At 45.3% G+C, this 16664-nt stretch overlaps 1 protein-coding gene across 1 annotated transcript; it reads left to right on the top strand.

The window, feature by feature from the left end:
* The first annotated feature begins 866 nt into the window (after positions 1–866).
* Positions 867–16146, top strand: CLEC17A (C-type lectin domain containing 17A). Its single transcript, XM_003797885.2, has 13 exons — positions 867–949; positions 1077–1151; positions 2824–2898; positions 3791–3823; positions 3914–3964; positions 4049–4090; positions 4251–4292; positions 5335–5475; positions 5565–5627; positions 9339–9434; positions 9644–9795; positions 13190–13299; positions 15177–16146. The coding sequence occupies exons 1-13, from the start codon at positions 916–918 to the stop codon at positions 15307–15309; spliced, it is 1047 nt and encodes a 348-aa protein (XP_003797933.2). The 5' UTR covers positions 867–915; the 3' UTR covers positions 15310–16146.
* The last annotated feature ends 518 nt before the right edge of the window (positions 16147–16664 follow it).

Below are 16664 nucleotides of genomic sequence, written 5' to 3'. Positions count from 1 at the left end.
TCTACCAGAAGAAAAATAATTATTTTATCATAAAGACATTTGCACTAGACTGTTTATCCAGTTCAATTTACAATCACCAAATTGTAGAAACAACCTAAATTCTCACGAATCCAGGAATGGATTAACAAGCTGTGATATATGTATACCATGGAATACCATTCAGCCGCTAAAAAAGATGATGACTTTACATCTTTTGTATTAACCTGGATAGAGGTGGAATGCATTCTTCTTAGTAAAATGTCACAAGAATGGAGAAACAAGAATCCAGTGTACTCAATCCTGATACGAGGTCAATTGATGACCTAGTACATATTGGAGGGTGGGGGAACGGAGGAGTGGAGAGAGGGAAGAAGGGCGGGGGTTGGGGGTTCACAGTGTGTGACACACCTCTTGGGGGTGGTACATAGTTATAAGAGGAACTTTACCTAGCAAATGCAATCAGTGTAACCTGGTTCTTTGTACCCTCAATGAATCCCCAACAACAACAACAACAAAATCATAATACTACTAAAAGTAAAATACATATCAAAACTATATTGTTTGTTTCTATGTTTCTTTACTGGTTTATTGTCTCTCTTGTCTAGATCGAAAGTTCCTTGAAGGACGGAACTTATCCATCTTTTTCATCCAAGGCTTGGTGCTCTGTGGGAGCTAAAGGGCAGGGGCTGCGATCATTGTTTCTTCTACACCCGAATCCAAACTAGGGAGAATGGCATTGTGTGTGTGTGTGTGTGTGTGTGTGTGTGTGTGGTGTGGGGGCTTCCCCTCAAGGTAGATTTGCATGTACTTGACTTTTAAAGGAAGAGAGAATTGAGAGAGGCCCAGACACTTGTGTAGGAAGGAGAAGAGGCGGAAGCGGCCAAGCCCTCACTGACACTCATCAGGCTTCTTGTGTTCCTTTCTTCTGTGTACAGCATGTATACTAACTCTGCGTGCCCGGACCCTCTAGGTAAGGCCCTGTCCAGGCTCAGACTGGGGACTGGCTGTAGTTAGGAAACAGGTTGCTGTGTCTCCATCTTGAGCCAGGGCCAGAGTGAGGAATGGACTGGGCTCTGACCATGGCTTTCCTCTGAAAGGGTACATGGAAGAGGATGATGCTGATGACTATGAGAACACGGCCCCACCCTACAAGGACCTTCCACCCAAGCCAGGTAAGAGGACTTCCTGGAGACCAGGTGTGCCCTAGAGGAATAGAGGGAGTTCAGTTGCCAGGGGGCATTAGCTGCCATTGTAGACACACGATCAGTGTCCAGTGTCCTGTGCACCCAGTCCCTGCCAGGCACCAGCATGGCAGGTGCTTAAAAAAACCTAGATTCTGGCTGGGCACCCGTAGCTCAGTGACTGGGGTGCTGGCCACATTTTCTGGGGCTGGTGAGTTCAATCTCGGCCTGGGCCTGCTAAACAAAAAACAAAACAAAACAAAAAAATAGCTGGCATTGTGGTGGGTGCCTGTAGTCCCAGGTATTAGGTGGGCTGAGGCAAGAGAATCGCTGAAGCCCAACAGTTTGAAGTTTCTGTGAGCTGCGATGCCACTGCACTCTGCTGAGGGTGACAGAGTGAGACTCTGTCTCAATAAAAAAAAAAGAAAGAAAGAAAGAAAAAGAAACCTAGACCCTGCCTGTGACAATATGCCAGTGTAATGGGGGAGGCAGTTTGGGGCACAGCTTTGGGTGAGAGGAGAGGAAACAAGAGATTGGGGAAATCCCATGGAGGATTGAGGCCTCTGCCTGCAATGGTGGGGATAAGAAGAGGGGACTACAGAGTAGAACTTGAGGGACAAGAAGACATTTGCTAGGAAGACAGACCCAGGACGCTGGGTCCAAAGTCTCTGCAACATGAAAGCTGGTGCTTAGAGAACTACGAGTGGGGTGGTGCTGGTAGCTCAGTGGGTAGTGCGCCGGCCACAAACATCCAGGCTGGTGAGTCTGAACCCGGCATGGGCCAGCTAAACAACAATGACAACTGCAACAAAAAAATAGCCAGGCATTTTGGTGGGTGCCTGTAGTCCCAGCTACTCAGGAGGCTGAGGCAAGAGAATCGCTTAAGCCCAAGAGTTTGAGGTTGCTGTGAGCTGTGATGCCACCTCCGAGGGCAACATAGTGAGACTCTGTCTCAAAAGAAAAAAAAAATAAGAAAACTATGAGTGGATGTTTGGCTTCCCAATTTCTTTTCATTTATACCCAAGGCCTGGGTTTTATTTAGACTTGTGTGGCCTAGCTTCAACAAGAATATGACACGTAGATATAAAAGTGGCGGTTTGAGAGGTTTTTTTTTTTTTTTTTTTGAGACAGAGCCTCAAGCTGTCCCCCTGGGTAGAGTGCCGTGGCATTACAGCTCACAGCAATCTCCAACTCCTGGGCTCAAGTGAGTCTCCTGCCTCCGCCTCCCAAGTAGCTGGGACCACAGGTGCCCGCCACAACGCCCGGCTATTTTTTGGTTGCAGCCGTCATTGTTGTTTGGCGGTCCGGGCTGGGGATTCGAATCCGCCACCTTAGGTGTACGTGGCTGGCGCCTTAGCCGGTTGAGCTATAGGCGCCGAGCCAGGTTTGAGAGGTTTTCCTGAGTGACCTCCCATGGGGGACCCTGAGGCCATGAGGGATCCTTGTGGACTGGGCTGACAGGTGTGAACACCATGTATACTAACTCTGCATGCCCACACCCACCAGGCAAGGCCCTGACCAGGCTCAGGTTGGGGGCAGGCTGTGGTCAGGAAGTAGCTTGCAGCATCACCACCTTGGAGCAGCTGGGGCAGGGCCCAGGGCCTGAGAGATAGAGGAAGATAGATGGACTGGGCTTTGACTGACCATGCTTTTCCTTTGGAAGGGTCCATGGGTGAGGATGATGATGATGACTATGAGAACACAGCCCCACCCTACAAGGACCTTCCACCCAAGCCAGGTAAGAGGACTTCCTCAAGGCCAGGTGTGCCCTGGAGGAATAGAGGGAATTGAGTTGCCAGGGGGCATTAGCTGGGCATTGTAGACAGAGACCATTCCATGAGGGCTGGGGTTCTCCATCTCCTATCCCTGAGTCAAGAGTGGGGCCACCCTGGGAGGACGGTGGTCCAGGGATACCATGAGGTTTTGCATGAGATAGGAGGTGAACTGGGCTGTGCCCTAACTGCTCCATCTCCAACTCCAGCATGACCCTAATGTGATCCTCAAACCCAACTCTAAGAGCAGCTCAATTCTCATTTTCAGGGCCACCCTGTCCCCAATCACAGCTCCCTCCCATCTCCACATGCAGCCCCTTCTGGGTTCCCAAATCCAACTTCATCTCCATACCCCAACTACAACCCAACCTGAACTTCTTTCTCATTTCTAAACCCAGCAACAACTCCATTCTTTGCCCTAACTACACCCCAAATCATAACCCTCCTCCCACATCCAGGGTCTTGCTCTGTCATCCAGGCTGGAGTGGGTGGTACAATCATAGCTTACTGTGGCTTCAAATTCTTGGGCTCAAGTGATCCTCCTGCCTTAGTCCCCTGAATAGTGGGACTATAAGCACACGCCCCCATACACTGGCTAATTTTTCTGGTTTTTTTTTTTTTTTGTAGAGATAGGGTCTCTATGTTGTCCAGGCTGGTCTGGAGCTCCTGGTCTCAAGTGATCCTCCCTCCTTGGCTTCTCCAAATGCTGGGGTTATAGGCATGAGCCACCTTGCCTGGCCCAACCCCATCTCTAACTCCATCCAACCTTTCACTGCAATCCTAACTCTGTTTCCATCACTTCCTTCAATCTCATTCCCGTCTTCAGACCTACCCTAACTTGAAGCTTCTCTTCTCCAGGTTTGATTGCTCCGCCACGGCCCCCAAGGGCAGGTGAGTTGTGGCTGGGGGGTGGAGGGGCTGGAGACCCAGTGCTGGGTTTGCCCTGTTCTGGATCTGAGTACCTATTCCTCCCTTCCTCAGAAAAGAAATCAGAGAACCCTCCACTTCCTTGCAAGCCCCCAAAGAAAATAGGTGAGAGTCTATTGCTGGGATCTTTTCTGCTTACCTGGCTGAAGCCCTACTCAGAATGACTGATGCCTTTCTGATTCCTTCCAGGCCTGGACCTCACCCCTGTCCCCTGTGTACCTCCTCAACTGGGTGAGCAGTGGGAAGACCCTTCAAGAAGCCAAAGAGGGGCATTTGGAAGTTTCCTCCCTGCTGCCTAATTCTGAGCAGAGAATAAAGCAGAGCTTGTTCATCTTGGAAGACAGAATCTTTGCACATCTTCTGAATAAACCTCTCTCTTCCTTTCTCCCAGGCATTGATCTGGAGCCTCCTCCATTTCAGCCATCCCTAGCTGGTAAGTCCTCATCCCCTTTAGGATTCCTGATGGCCCCTCTGACAGTGGCCAGTGTATTTGATTTAGACCTCCAGCTCTAGAGTGAAAATTGAGTCAGCGTAAATTCTTTAGGAAGCTGAATTTGGAGGCTGAGGCAGGAGAGTTACTTGAGGCCAGGAGTCCAAGACCCCATGGCAATGTAGGAAGATCCCATCTCTACAATAAATAAAGCAAAAAATAAAATTAGCTGGGTGCCTATAGTCCCAGCTACTCTGGAAGTTGAGGTAGGAGGATCTCTTGAGCCCAGGAGTTCAAGGATGTAGTGAGCTATCACAATGCTATGCACTCTAGCCTGCGAAACAGAGTGACATCCTGTCTCTAAAAAACCAAACGGAAAAAACAAGAAGCAGCTTCTCCCAGTGACAAGGCCAGATCCCCCCAGGGACCCAGGGTGCCTGCTGGGTAATTGACAGTCTCCACCTCTTGCTTGCATAAGATGTGGGAAATGTTCTTTGCCCCACAAGCAAGGGTTCACAGGCTTCCTTGAATGGGGAGCAGCTTGGTCAGAGAAGATAATGCATCATGGATATTAAGCACAGATCTGGGTCCAAGTCATTTGTTACTTCACCAAGCCTCAGTCTACTTACTTGTCAAATGGGAATAACTCTGGCTTGGCATGGTGGCTCATGCCTTCAGTCCCATCACTTTGGGATGCCAAGGGGAAGGACCACTTGAGACCAGAAGTTTAAGACCAGCCTGGGCAACATAGCAAGACCCTGTCTCTAAAAACAAAATCAGAATAATTCTTATATCTACATCATAATGATGAAGATCTGATAAGAAAGTTGTAATGTGATGCTTACTTAGTATACAGTAAATGCTCCATGAATACTCTGGGCCTCTCAAGAACATTCAATCTCCCCATCACACTCTTGCTGACCATCTGGCAGAACGGTCATGACTATAGACCTCTGGCTCCTGCTCTTGGAGACAGGCTTAAGGATTCCTTCTTACTTTCTGAAGCACTAGTGTCTATGTCTCTGTCTCCGCTCACATTCTCTAGCAACTCCAGTGCCTTGGCTCAGTCAGAAGTCTGGAAGTCCTGGGTGCTGCCAGGAGGAGAGACTAATGGTGTACCTGTGTGTGCTGGTGGTGGTATCACTGCTCCTGGGCTGCATCAGTCTGACTGTGACACTGATTAAGTGTGAGTAGGGCCAGGATGGGGCAAGGAGAGAGGCTGTGTGGGGATGGGACATGGTAGGCCCTAGACTCAACCTATACTCCTCCTCATAGACCAGGAGGTGATGGAAGAACTGAGGATGTTAACCTTTCAACAGATGGTGTGGCAAGCAAATGGTGAGTGCTTTCAATCATTACTTCATGCCATGAATATTTTGTCACCTGGGCTAGAGTGAAATGGTGTCCTCACAGCTCACTGCAACCTCAAATTCCTGGGCTCAAGTAATCAGTCTCCCGAGTAGCTGGGACTACAGGCATGCGCCACCACGCCTGGCTAATGTTTCTCAACTTAGGGTCTGGCTAAGTTGCACAGGCTGGTCTTGAACTCCTGGCCTCAAGCAATCCTTCTACCTCAGTTTCCCAAAGTTCTAGGATTACAAGCATGAGCTACTGTGCCCAATCCTTAAACCCAAATCTAGGACCAGCTTTATTCTTTGCCAGCCATTGTGCTAGGAACCATGAGGCGGGTAGAATGGTGAACATAGCAGACGCAGTCCCTGTCACTGTGGAGTATTGTGTGTGCCTGTGTGTGTGTGTCCAGACTTTACTGTCCAATATGGTAGTCACAAGCTACATGTAGCTGTTGAGTACTTGAAATGTGGTTGGTCCCAAATGAGATGTACCTTGAATTATAAAATATACACCAATGTAAAACATTTGCTTCAAGAAAAGAATGCATTGTAAAATATCCAGCTAATAATTTTAAAACATTGATTATACACCGAAACATAATATTATGGGTATATAGAGATAAATAAAAATTATTCAAATCAATTTTACCTGTTTTTCTTTTGGCTTTTAAAAAGTCAGTTATTAGCAAATGTAAAATTATGTAACTGGTTCACATTTTATTTCTCATGGACAGCACAGGCATAGACAACCATTAATCAGATTATTACTCAAATGAATATAAAATTCCAAATTCTGATGAGCAATTCAAAGGAAGAGAGATGCAGTTCTATGAAAATGTCTAACAAGAAATCTTTGAAAAAAATTTCAATGGATTTAGGGGGTATAAGTTGAATTCTATTACATGTGTGTATTATATAGCAGTGAAGGCTGGGCTTCTAAGGTACTCATCACCTGAATGGTGTATGTTATACCCATAGGCAATTTTCATCCCTCTCTATGCCCTCCCTCCCCTCCTTTAAGTCTTCAGTGTACCTCTCTAAGTGTCCTTAACAAGGAATCTGGATTGTATCTTTGAGGGGGGGGTCATATAAGGCTTCCTTAGGGCAATGGTGATATTACGGAGTAAAGGAAGAGAAAAGAAGGAATTAACCAGGTGAGGGATTGAGAGGACCAGGGATGTGCATGTGCATGATGTGCCCTGTGGTAGGAGGCCACGTCATAAATACAAGGGAGGAAGATGGTGTAGTTGGGCAGCTGAGAGAGGATGATGGTTTGGATGAGGGCTGTAGACATGGGGATGGAGCGCAGTGGTGGAGCCGAAAAGTTTTGAAGGTAAAATTGCCGGAGCTAAGGATGGATGGGGAATGTCATTGAGCAAGAGGGAGGAATGTCAAAGGTAACGTATCTATATCCGTATGTCTTAAAGTTCTATTTTGTTCAACTGAAAGGCCATTTACTGAACTAGTGAGCATTGGAAGAGGGCAAAGACCGTGGAGGAAAAGCGAGAATACACACATAAGTTGTAGGAGAATCTTCTGGGCTGGGTGACCTTTCCAGGACTGAGGAAGTCTGAGAATTGCTCCCTCCCACACTGCCTCACTCCGTGCCTCACATCAAGCCATTCTGCTCAAGGATTCAGCCTGTTTCATCCTTCTCTTCACTCCTCAGCCCCCAGCTTTTCCACTTCTCATATTTACCAATAATAATAAATCACACTTAATTATAAAGTATAATCTATTTGCATCATTAAACCTATGCCATTTTAGTTAAATATGAGGGATGTAGTACCTTGATTTCATTTTTTTATTCCAACATTTTTGCCGTGTTATAGTATAATTCTGTCTTTCTTTTTTTTTTTTTTTTTTTTTTTGAGACGGAGCCTCAAGCTATCCCCCTGGGTAGAGTGCCGTGGCGTCACAGCTCACAGCAACCTCCAACTCCTGGGCTCAAGCGAGTCTCCTGCCTCAGCCTCCCAAGTAGCTGGGACCACAGGTGCCCGCCACAATGCTTGGCTATTTTTCGGTTGCAGCCATCATTGTTGTTTGGCGGGCCCAGGCTGGGGATTCGAACCTGCCACCTTAGGTGTATGTGGCTGGCGCCTTAGCCGCTTGAGCCACAGGCGCCGAGCCTAATTCTGTCTTTCTTATAGTCCCTTTCTATTTGCTTTACTCTCAAAGTATGTGTAAAACTCTATTGTCGAAAACTCACTTGTGTAAGCCTTCTTGCAATGTAGTCAAAACACTTCAGCAAAACACTTTAGTTAATATATCATTTTTATTTCAACGCTGTGGCCCTGCTTCACTGATATTTTTGTTCTCCTGTTCCATACTCTGTGTACTGAATTATAAGGCAGCTGCAGAACATCTTTGTTTATTTTTGAACTTCGTTTTAGGAATTCCCTTCAACATTTTCTTTTCCTTTTTTTTTTTCTTGTGAGACAGATCTCACTCTGTTGCCCAGGCTATAGTGCAGTGGCGTCATCATGGCTCATAGCAACCTCAAACTCCTGGGCTTGGGCAATTGCCTCAGCCTCTCAAGTAACTGAGACTACAGGTATCTGCCATTGTGCTGGGATAATTTTTCTATTTTTAGTAGAGATGGGGTCTCACTATTGCTCAGGCTGGTCTAGAACTCTTGAGCTCAAGTGATCTTTGCACCTTGGCTCCCCAGAGGGTTAGATTACAGGTGTGAGCCGCTGCACCCAGCCAACATGTTCTTTTGTTGATTCTTATATTTTCTTTATTTCATGTCTTTGTTTCCTTGATTTATTCCCACATTTTTGTTGAACATATATTTTAATTGGCCACATACAAAGGGAACCTAGATGTATATTCTTCTTCTTATTTTTTGAGACAGAGTCTCACTATGTTGCCCTGGTAGAGTGCTGTAGCATCATAGCTCACAGCAACCTCAAACTCTTGGGTTTCAGGGATTCTCTTGCCTCAGCCTCCCCAGTCTCTGGGACTATAGGTGCCCGCCACAATGCCTGGCTATTTTTTGTTGCAGTTGTTATTGTCGTTTAGCAGGCTCAGGCCGGGTTCAAACCTTCCAGCCTCAGTGCATGTGGCCAGCTCCGTAACCACTGTGCTACTGACGCTGAGCCTACTTTGAAGTCCTTTATATACAAACATATCTTTACCTTCACACATCATTACTAGTATCTCTCATGTGAATACACTCATATGTGTTAAATCATCTGCTTAAAACTCACTGATGGCTTTTCATTGCACAGAGCCCAGTGTGAAACCTTCAGCATGGCATCCCAGAATCCAGACATCAGACCTCATCCTACTTCGCACTCCGGCTCCTCTGAGATTCCCTCTTCCCCTACCCTACAGCCTCCCCCAACACACTTGCCTCTGCATCTTTGCTCTGAAGATGCCCTGCCTCCTGTGCCTTCCCTCTCTCCCAGGTTACTGATCACCCTCTTCCTTCAAAAACCATCTCCTTCAGGATGTCCACCATATCCCCTCTTCCCCAAATCCAGGGATTGAACCTTCTCTGAGCCACTTTAGGACTCCTGGGCACTCCACATGTGGTTTTTGAAGTCCAACCTGACTTAGTAGATGTGGCTGTAGTGGGGAGCATGACTCTGCTTTTCTCTGGTGTGTCTGTGGTCCGTGGTGGGTAGGTGGGCAGGTGGGTGGGCATACGGGGTTTTGGGTCTCTAACCCTTAAACTCATCCTTTCTGATAGTGACTGGCATGGCAGGACTAGCTGGTCTGAAGAAGGACATTGATCGTGTCAGAGCAGGCACCAACCAGTCCCTGGTGGAACTTCGGGGCTTATTAGGTGAGTGGGACTTATTAGAACTACCCAGAGTTGGGGGACACGGTAGTGCTGGGACATTACATAACTCTGTGGAAATGATCCTCAGTGCAGTCTATGTGAACGATGCCATTTGGAGTTGAGCAGTGCGTAGCCTGCTCCAATGTGTGTGGCATACATGTACATGCCTCTGGCTCTTAAGCCATCCTGATAGCATCCCATCTGTTACCCAGAATGTACCAGAGTCACCTGTCCTGAAGGCTGGGTCCCTTTCGAAGGCAAGTGTTACTACTTCTCCCCAAGCACCAAGTCATGGGATGAAGCCCGGAAGTTCTGCCAGGAGAATTACTCTCACTTGGTCATTATCAGTAACTTTGCTGAGCAGGTGAGTTGTCTCCACTAAGTCTTTGAGAACCAGCAGGGCCAGCCTGCCTCTCTTCTAGTATTTAAACAGCCTTCCCTTTACTTTAGAGCTATTAAAGCTTTGCAAGCGCTTGCTGAGATAGTATTATGCAGAAGTTAAGAGGCTATGCTTTGAGTCCAAATCCTGATTTTGTTTATTTAACTTTTACAAATCTAGCCTTTATGTCTAATATTGAGATTTTAATAGTGGCTGTCTCTTAGCTGGCACTTTCTATTTTTTAGACTTTGTTACAAATACCTTACATCTTACATGCACTAACATACATAATTCTCACAAGAACCCTATAAATTAGTGTATAGCCAAGAAGTTATTTTATGCTTCAGTAACAGTCTTCATAGCTCAATGATGAATGTGTATGAGGCAAATCAGATGCTGGTCCTCAAAGCTTCCACTTAGTTCCACTCACAAAACAAGTCACACGGACACTTCTATCCTTTAAGATGGTGGAAAAATAAGGTCCCACCTGTGCATCCAGGTAGAACTGGCATATTTGTGAATAATTTCAATGACTTAATACTATTACCATTAAGTCTATTATCATTTGTATACAGTACATATAATTTGTACTTCACAGGTGAGGAAACTGAGGCACAGTGCATTTAAGCAATTTGCCTGTGGTCACTCACAAGTATGCATCAGAGCTGGGAGCTGAGCCCAGGTAGCCGGCTTCGCAGTCTGTGGTCATGACCGTGAACATGATAGCACTATATGATTATTGTTTGCAAGGTTCTCTCACCTTCAACCAATTTATGTCATTATATTTAAAATGGGACTCTTGTATAAGTACATAGTGGGGTCTTGGATTTTAAAAATATGACCTGACAATTGCTAGCTTTTATTTAGGCATTTACATTTAATATACTTATTGATTTGGTTGGATTTAGGTCTATTATCTTCTTCTTATTTTCTCCTGCATGCCTTCCTTGTTTTTTATCCCTGTTTCATAATTTCATATTTATAAGTAGCTGTCTAGAGCATTTTGAAAGGATTCTATTAGATAATGAAAATGGGGAAGGTATAAATCATATTCCCTAAACTCAGGTTGACAAGAAACATGACTCTGTTTTTTTTGTTTTTTTTTGAGACAGAGTCTCGCTCAGTCGCCCTGGGGTTGAGTGCCGTGGCATCATAGCTTTCAGCAACCTCAAACTCCTGGGCTCCTGATTCTCTTGCCTCAGCCTCCCTAGTAGCTGGGACTATATGCACTCACTATAACACCAGCCTATTTTTAGAGCTAGGGTCTCTCTCTGGCTCAGAGAGGTGTCAAACTCCTGAGCTCAAGCAATCTGCTGGCCTCAACCTCCTAGAGTGCTAGGATTACAGACATGAGCCACCATGCCTGGCCTGACGATTTCTTTTTCAAATTACTCATTTTGGTTTCTGGCTTGAGTTCCCATTATGCCTGGATGGTGGGCATTTAATCTCAGTCTGTTGGGTTCCCCCATTTTTCTTCTGAGTGGGGACAGCTTGTATGGAGTTAAGGTGGAGGAGAGTACATGTCTAGTCCTTGATGTTTTTATTCCAGACTGGTATACACTGAGATATCCATGGACTGGATGATTCTAGACAAGTTATTTAACCTCTCTGTGGCTTGATTTTCTCATTTACAAAATGGGTATAATGATAATATTTGCTTCAGTGGGTCATCATGTGGATCCAATGAGATAATCTGTTCAAAGTGCATAGCTTGCTTCTTTTTTCTTTTTTTTACAGTTTTTGGCTGGGATCAGGTTTGAACCCACCACCTCTGGTATGGGGCTGGCACCCTACTCCTGTGAGCCACAGGGGATGCCTGCATAGCTTGCTTATTAATTTGTTAATTCAACCAACGTTTCCTGAGAATTTACTATGTGCTGGGTACTAATTTACATCCAGTGATGGTCAAGACAGATGAGTTTCTTAAGATGAAACTTCTAGACACTTCGGTGTCTAGAAATAGCAAGGACTCTCTATGTGTTAGATATTCTTCTGGTTTTCTGGCACTCAGTGGGCCAGAAGGCCTCAGGGCTGCCCCTGAGGTGTCCCACTTGGGTCTGGAGGCCTCTTTCCCTCTTCCTTGATGTTCTTGGGTGCAAAAGATCTTTTTGCTTTTTCTGCCCTATTCTGGGGTCTAACAAACTGTGAAGGCTGCCAAGGCTCCATCTGATTGGATGGGACAGGCAGCCCTTGCCTCTCTTCCATGGTTTTCTGATGCCTCTCTGGGGCTTTACCGAGGAAATAACACTCAGAGTTTTTTTTTTTTTTTTTTCTCTGTAGAGTTTTCAAATCCTCCTGGGGTTTTTGACATCACCTGGGGCTCACCAGCGTTGGGGTTCAGTGTTCCTCCCTCTGGGACCATCTACACCTTCATAATTTCCTTCCCATTGTGATCTGCCACCCCACATCTTAGAGAATCTTGGTCTGGTGATAAGTTGGGTGAATGATGCGTGATTTGCATATAGTAAAATGCACAGAGCATAAAGGTACGAGCAGTGTTTTTGACAATTGCCCATGTAACTGTCAAGTCAACCAAAATTTATGAATTTTCCACCCCCCTAGAAAATCCTTTCATACCCCTTTTCTAGTTAATCTCTCACTGCCACACTCCCACCTGCAATCACTGGTCTGATTTTCCTTACCATAAATTACTTTACCTACAGAGGACTTGTTTTTAAATCACATTTTCTTTCTAATGTTTTGTCTTTGAGGTAAACCCTTTCTTTTCTTCCAAAGCCCTGGGATTTTGAACTATCAAAGTCAGGAAATTTATTTTTCTTTCTCTTTTTACTCTTTTCCTGAAGCAATGAACTCTTTTGTTGCCTGGATGCAGATTAAGGCTGCAGGGTGGGGCAAAAGTCCCAGGGAAACTGAGAAGACAACAGTTACTGTTGTTAAAAATGCTACTTAAGTATTATAATGCTAAATATTAAGATGTCGTAGTACTTACTGTGTACCAGACACTATTCTAAGCACCGTAAGTGGATTAACCCATTTAATCCTCACAAAAAACCCTATGAGGAGGTAGCTAATGTTATCCCATTGTACAGATGGGGAAATTGAGGCACAGCTTGGTTCTCAGATTGCATGAGAAAAAGCAGCATGATTATTCCCATCACATATGCTTCAGTGAGAGGAAGGTGTTGATCCTGCTATGGGGAAGTGGTGGTATTCTAACTTTTTTTTTGCAGTTTTTGGCTGGGGCTGGGTATGAACCTACCACTTCCAGCATATGGGGCCAGTGCCCTACTCCTTGAGCCACAGGTGCTGCCTGGGTGGTATTCTCAAGTTCCAAATGTGTGGGACACTGTAGAGGTCAGGCCCTCACCCTGAGGGTCATGTAGAGGAACTGATGGGTGAATGAAATTTGTATTTACAGAATTTTGTGGCCAAGGCTCACCGCTCCCCACGGGTCTACTGGCTGGGACTGCATGACAAGCACAAAGAAGGGGACTGGAGGTGGCTGGATGGGTCACCTGTTACATTAAGGCAAGTGCCCAGAGTTCCTGGGGTCTCTGCTTCCTCTATGGGCCTGACCATTGGGAGAAGAGAAGGCAAGGAAGTGGGTGGTTGAAGTCAGGAGCTGCTTTGTACTAGTATGGCTGTATCAGATTTTTTTTTTTTTTGAGACAGAATCTCAAGCTGTCACCCTGCGTAGAGTACTGTGGCATCACAGCTCACAGCAAATTCCAACTCTTGGGCTTAAGCGATTCTCTTACCTCAGCCTCTCAAGTAGCTGGGACTACAGGTGACTACCACAATGCCCAGCTATTTTTTGGTTGCAGTTATCATTATTGTTTGGCAGGCCTGGGCTGGATTTGAACTCACCAGCTCTGGTGTATGTGGCTGGCACCCTAGCTGCTTGAGCTACAGGTGCCAAGCCTTTTTTTTTTTTTTTTTTAACTAAAAGATAGAGATGAGGGTCTTGCTATGTTGCCCAGCCTGGTCTTGAACTCCAGGCTTCAAGTGATCCTCCTGCCTCAGCCTCATGATTTTAAATACGGAAAAATACCTTTTCTGGTTGGCATATTGTCATTGCCCTTACACCCCTGAGGATCTTCCTGTTACTCTTTGGACTTTTGCATCAACTAATAACTAAAAGATTTGTGCCTAGAAGAGAAGGCCCTACGGATCCTGATTGGGATGCACTTGCAGCACTGGTCATTATGTTGGTGTACTACCCCTGGGTATCCCTCTTCCCTGTGTGCTTGTTGCCTTTGCAGTCCAAGCTGACAGGTTCCCTAGAATCTGTCAAGACAGGAGTGGAAAAAGGGGCTTTTTTTGGTGATGAGCCTTCTGGTTTGTGTACCTGTAATTTTCCCTCCACTGGAATATCTTAGCCTTCTAGTATAACTGCTCAGATACTTCAAACTTTCCAAGGCCAATGGTTGGGAGAAGAAAAAAATAAAGGAGGTTTCAGGGTGAGGGAGATTTTGCAATTTTCTAAAATTATGAGCAGGATTTGACTTTTTTTTTGAGATGAAGTCTTGCTCTGTTGCCCAGGCTGGAGTACAGTGGTGCAATCATAGTTTACTACAGCTCAGACTGCTGGGCTTGAGTGATCCTCTTGCCTCAGCCTCCCAAGAAGCTGGGACTACAGGCATGCACCACCACATTTGACTCTCTTTCAATTTTTGTACAGACAGGGCAGTGCCTGTAGCTCAAGGAGGAGGGTGCCGGCCCCCTATACTGGAAGTGGGGGGTTCAAACCCGGCCCGGCCAAAACTGCAAACAAAAAATTCTTTTTTTTTTTGTATAGACAGAGTCTTGCTATGTTGCCCTGGTTAATCTAAAACTCCTGGTCTCAAATGATAGTCTCACCGATGCCTCCCAAAATGCTGGGATTACAGATATGAGCCACCATGCCCAGCCTCATATATATATATTTTTAAATTAATAGACATTATTTTTTAGAACAATTTTAGGTTTATAGAAACATCGAGTAGATAGTACAGAGGTTTTTTATATACCCCATCTCTCCTGCACATAACCATCTTGTATTGGTGTGGTGCATTTGTTACAGTTGATGAGTGCCGATGCATTATTATTATTAACTAAAGTCCATAGTTTACACTAGGGTTTCCTCTTTGTGCCACGCAATTCTATGAGTATACATATATAATCTATACATATTTTTTTGATATGGGGTCTTGCTATGTTGTCTAGCCTGGTCTGAATCTCCTGGACTCAAGTGATCCTCCTGTTTCCTGAATAGCTGTGACTATGGGTGCGAACCTTGGCACCTGGCTCATTCTATGAGTTTCAACAAACGCATAATTCCACGCATTTGAGATTACAGTATTGCACAGAAAAATTTTACCACCCTAAAAATCCCTTCCTCCATGCCTGCTTTTCCCTCCATATAGCTTCTGGGACCCAGAGGAACCCAACAACATGAATGAAGAGGACTGTGCCAGCATGAATAAAGGTGGCAGCTGGAATGATCTCTCTTGTGACAAAACTACATATTGGATTTGTGAGAGGAAATGTTCCTGTTGAATCTTAAAGATGAGAATCTTCTGCTCTTTCATAAAAAGTCTTGCCTCTTCATGGACTGACATGGGATGTGCCCTAAACATGTCATGATCAGCACCCTGGGTGTAGTAAGGTCCCAGAGACACATGTCAAGTCATTACCAAGGTGAAGACCTGGATTCACCCAAATAGATGGTGAGCTGGAAGGATGTCCAGGGCTTGGTCTCCTCATTCTGGGGTCTAAAGGACATTCACCATGTTTCTGATCATGGTTCTTGGGAAATGATGCTGGCTCTGGGGGCTCTGGGTCTGACATTGAAACAGATGAAATATTCAGACTCTGCAGAACCAGAATGAACTGAGACTGGGCTCCCTTATTGACTATATGATATGGACCAACTTCTGGGAAGTGGATAAGGCAACAGTGTTTTTGATAAGCAATTTTCCTGATGTCTTAGATGAGGTTTTCCCAAGCCAGGTGCCAATACCTGGCCCATGGAACTTCTAGAAAGGTATAACAGCTAAATAGCAAGACCTCAACACAGGTCAGATGCACAGGGCAGTGATGGAGATATCTGCCTATGTGTACCTGGACTGACTGTGTGTTGTGAAGATCTTTGATGACATAATTCAGTTTATTTCTGTGTGGACTTTCTTGGGGTATTAGCTCTTGGCAATGTTAGTGCTTCTCAAAATGCCCCTTTGTTAGGTGGTCCTTGACCACTATGTATTAACTTGCTAGGGTTGCCACAACAAAGTACTGGGTGGCTTAAATGACACAAATTTATTTTTTTCTCAGTTCTGGAGGCTGGATGTCTAAGATCAGGATGTGGATGAAGTTGGTTTCTTTGAGGCTCCTTTCCTCAGCTTGTAGATGATCATCTCTCTGTATCTTCACATGGTTGTTCCTCTCTGTGTGTCCTAATGTCCTTTTCTCGCTCTTTATTCGATTTTTAATTTCAGAGGTAGGGTCTACCTCTGTTTCCTAGGCTGGGGTGTAATGGCACAGTCATAGCTCACTGCAGTCTTGAATGCCTGGGCTCAGGCAATTTGCCTGCCTCAGCTTCCAAAGTAGCTGGGACTCAGGTGTGCACCACCATACTTGGCTAATACTTTCATTTTTTGTAGAGATGGGGTCTCACTTTTTTCCCAGGCTGGTCTCGAACTCTGGGCCTCAATCTTTCCACTTTGACCTCCCAAAGTGCTAGGATTACAGGTGTGAATCACCACCCTCGACCCTCAATTACCTCTTAAAAGACTCTATCTCCAAATGCAGCTGCATTCTGAGGTGCTGGGATTTAGGATTTGAACATATATGTTTTGAAGGAACACAATTCAGCCCTTGACTCTCACAGAAATTCCAGAAGCAGCCCCCTGAGC

This window comes from Otolemur garnettii, unplaced genomic scaffold (assembly GCF_000181295.1).
Source record: "Otolemur garnettii isolate 467f Iridium unplaced genomic scaffold, OtoGar3 scaffold00127, whole genome shotgun sequence".
Taxonomy (NCBI): domain Eukaryota; kingdom Metazoa; phylum Chordata; class Mammalia; order Primates; family Galagidae; genus Otolemur; species Otolemur garnettii.
Note: the sequence above shows the minus strand (reverse complement) of the source record. Positions and strands in the feature narration are given on the sequence as shown.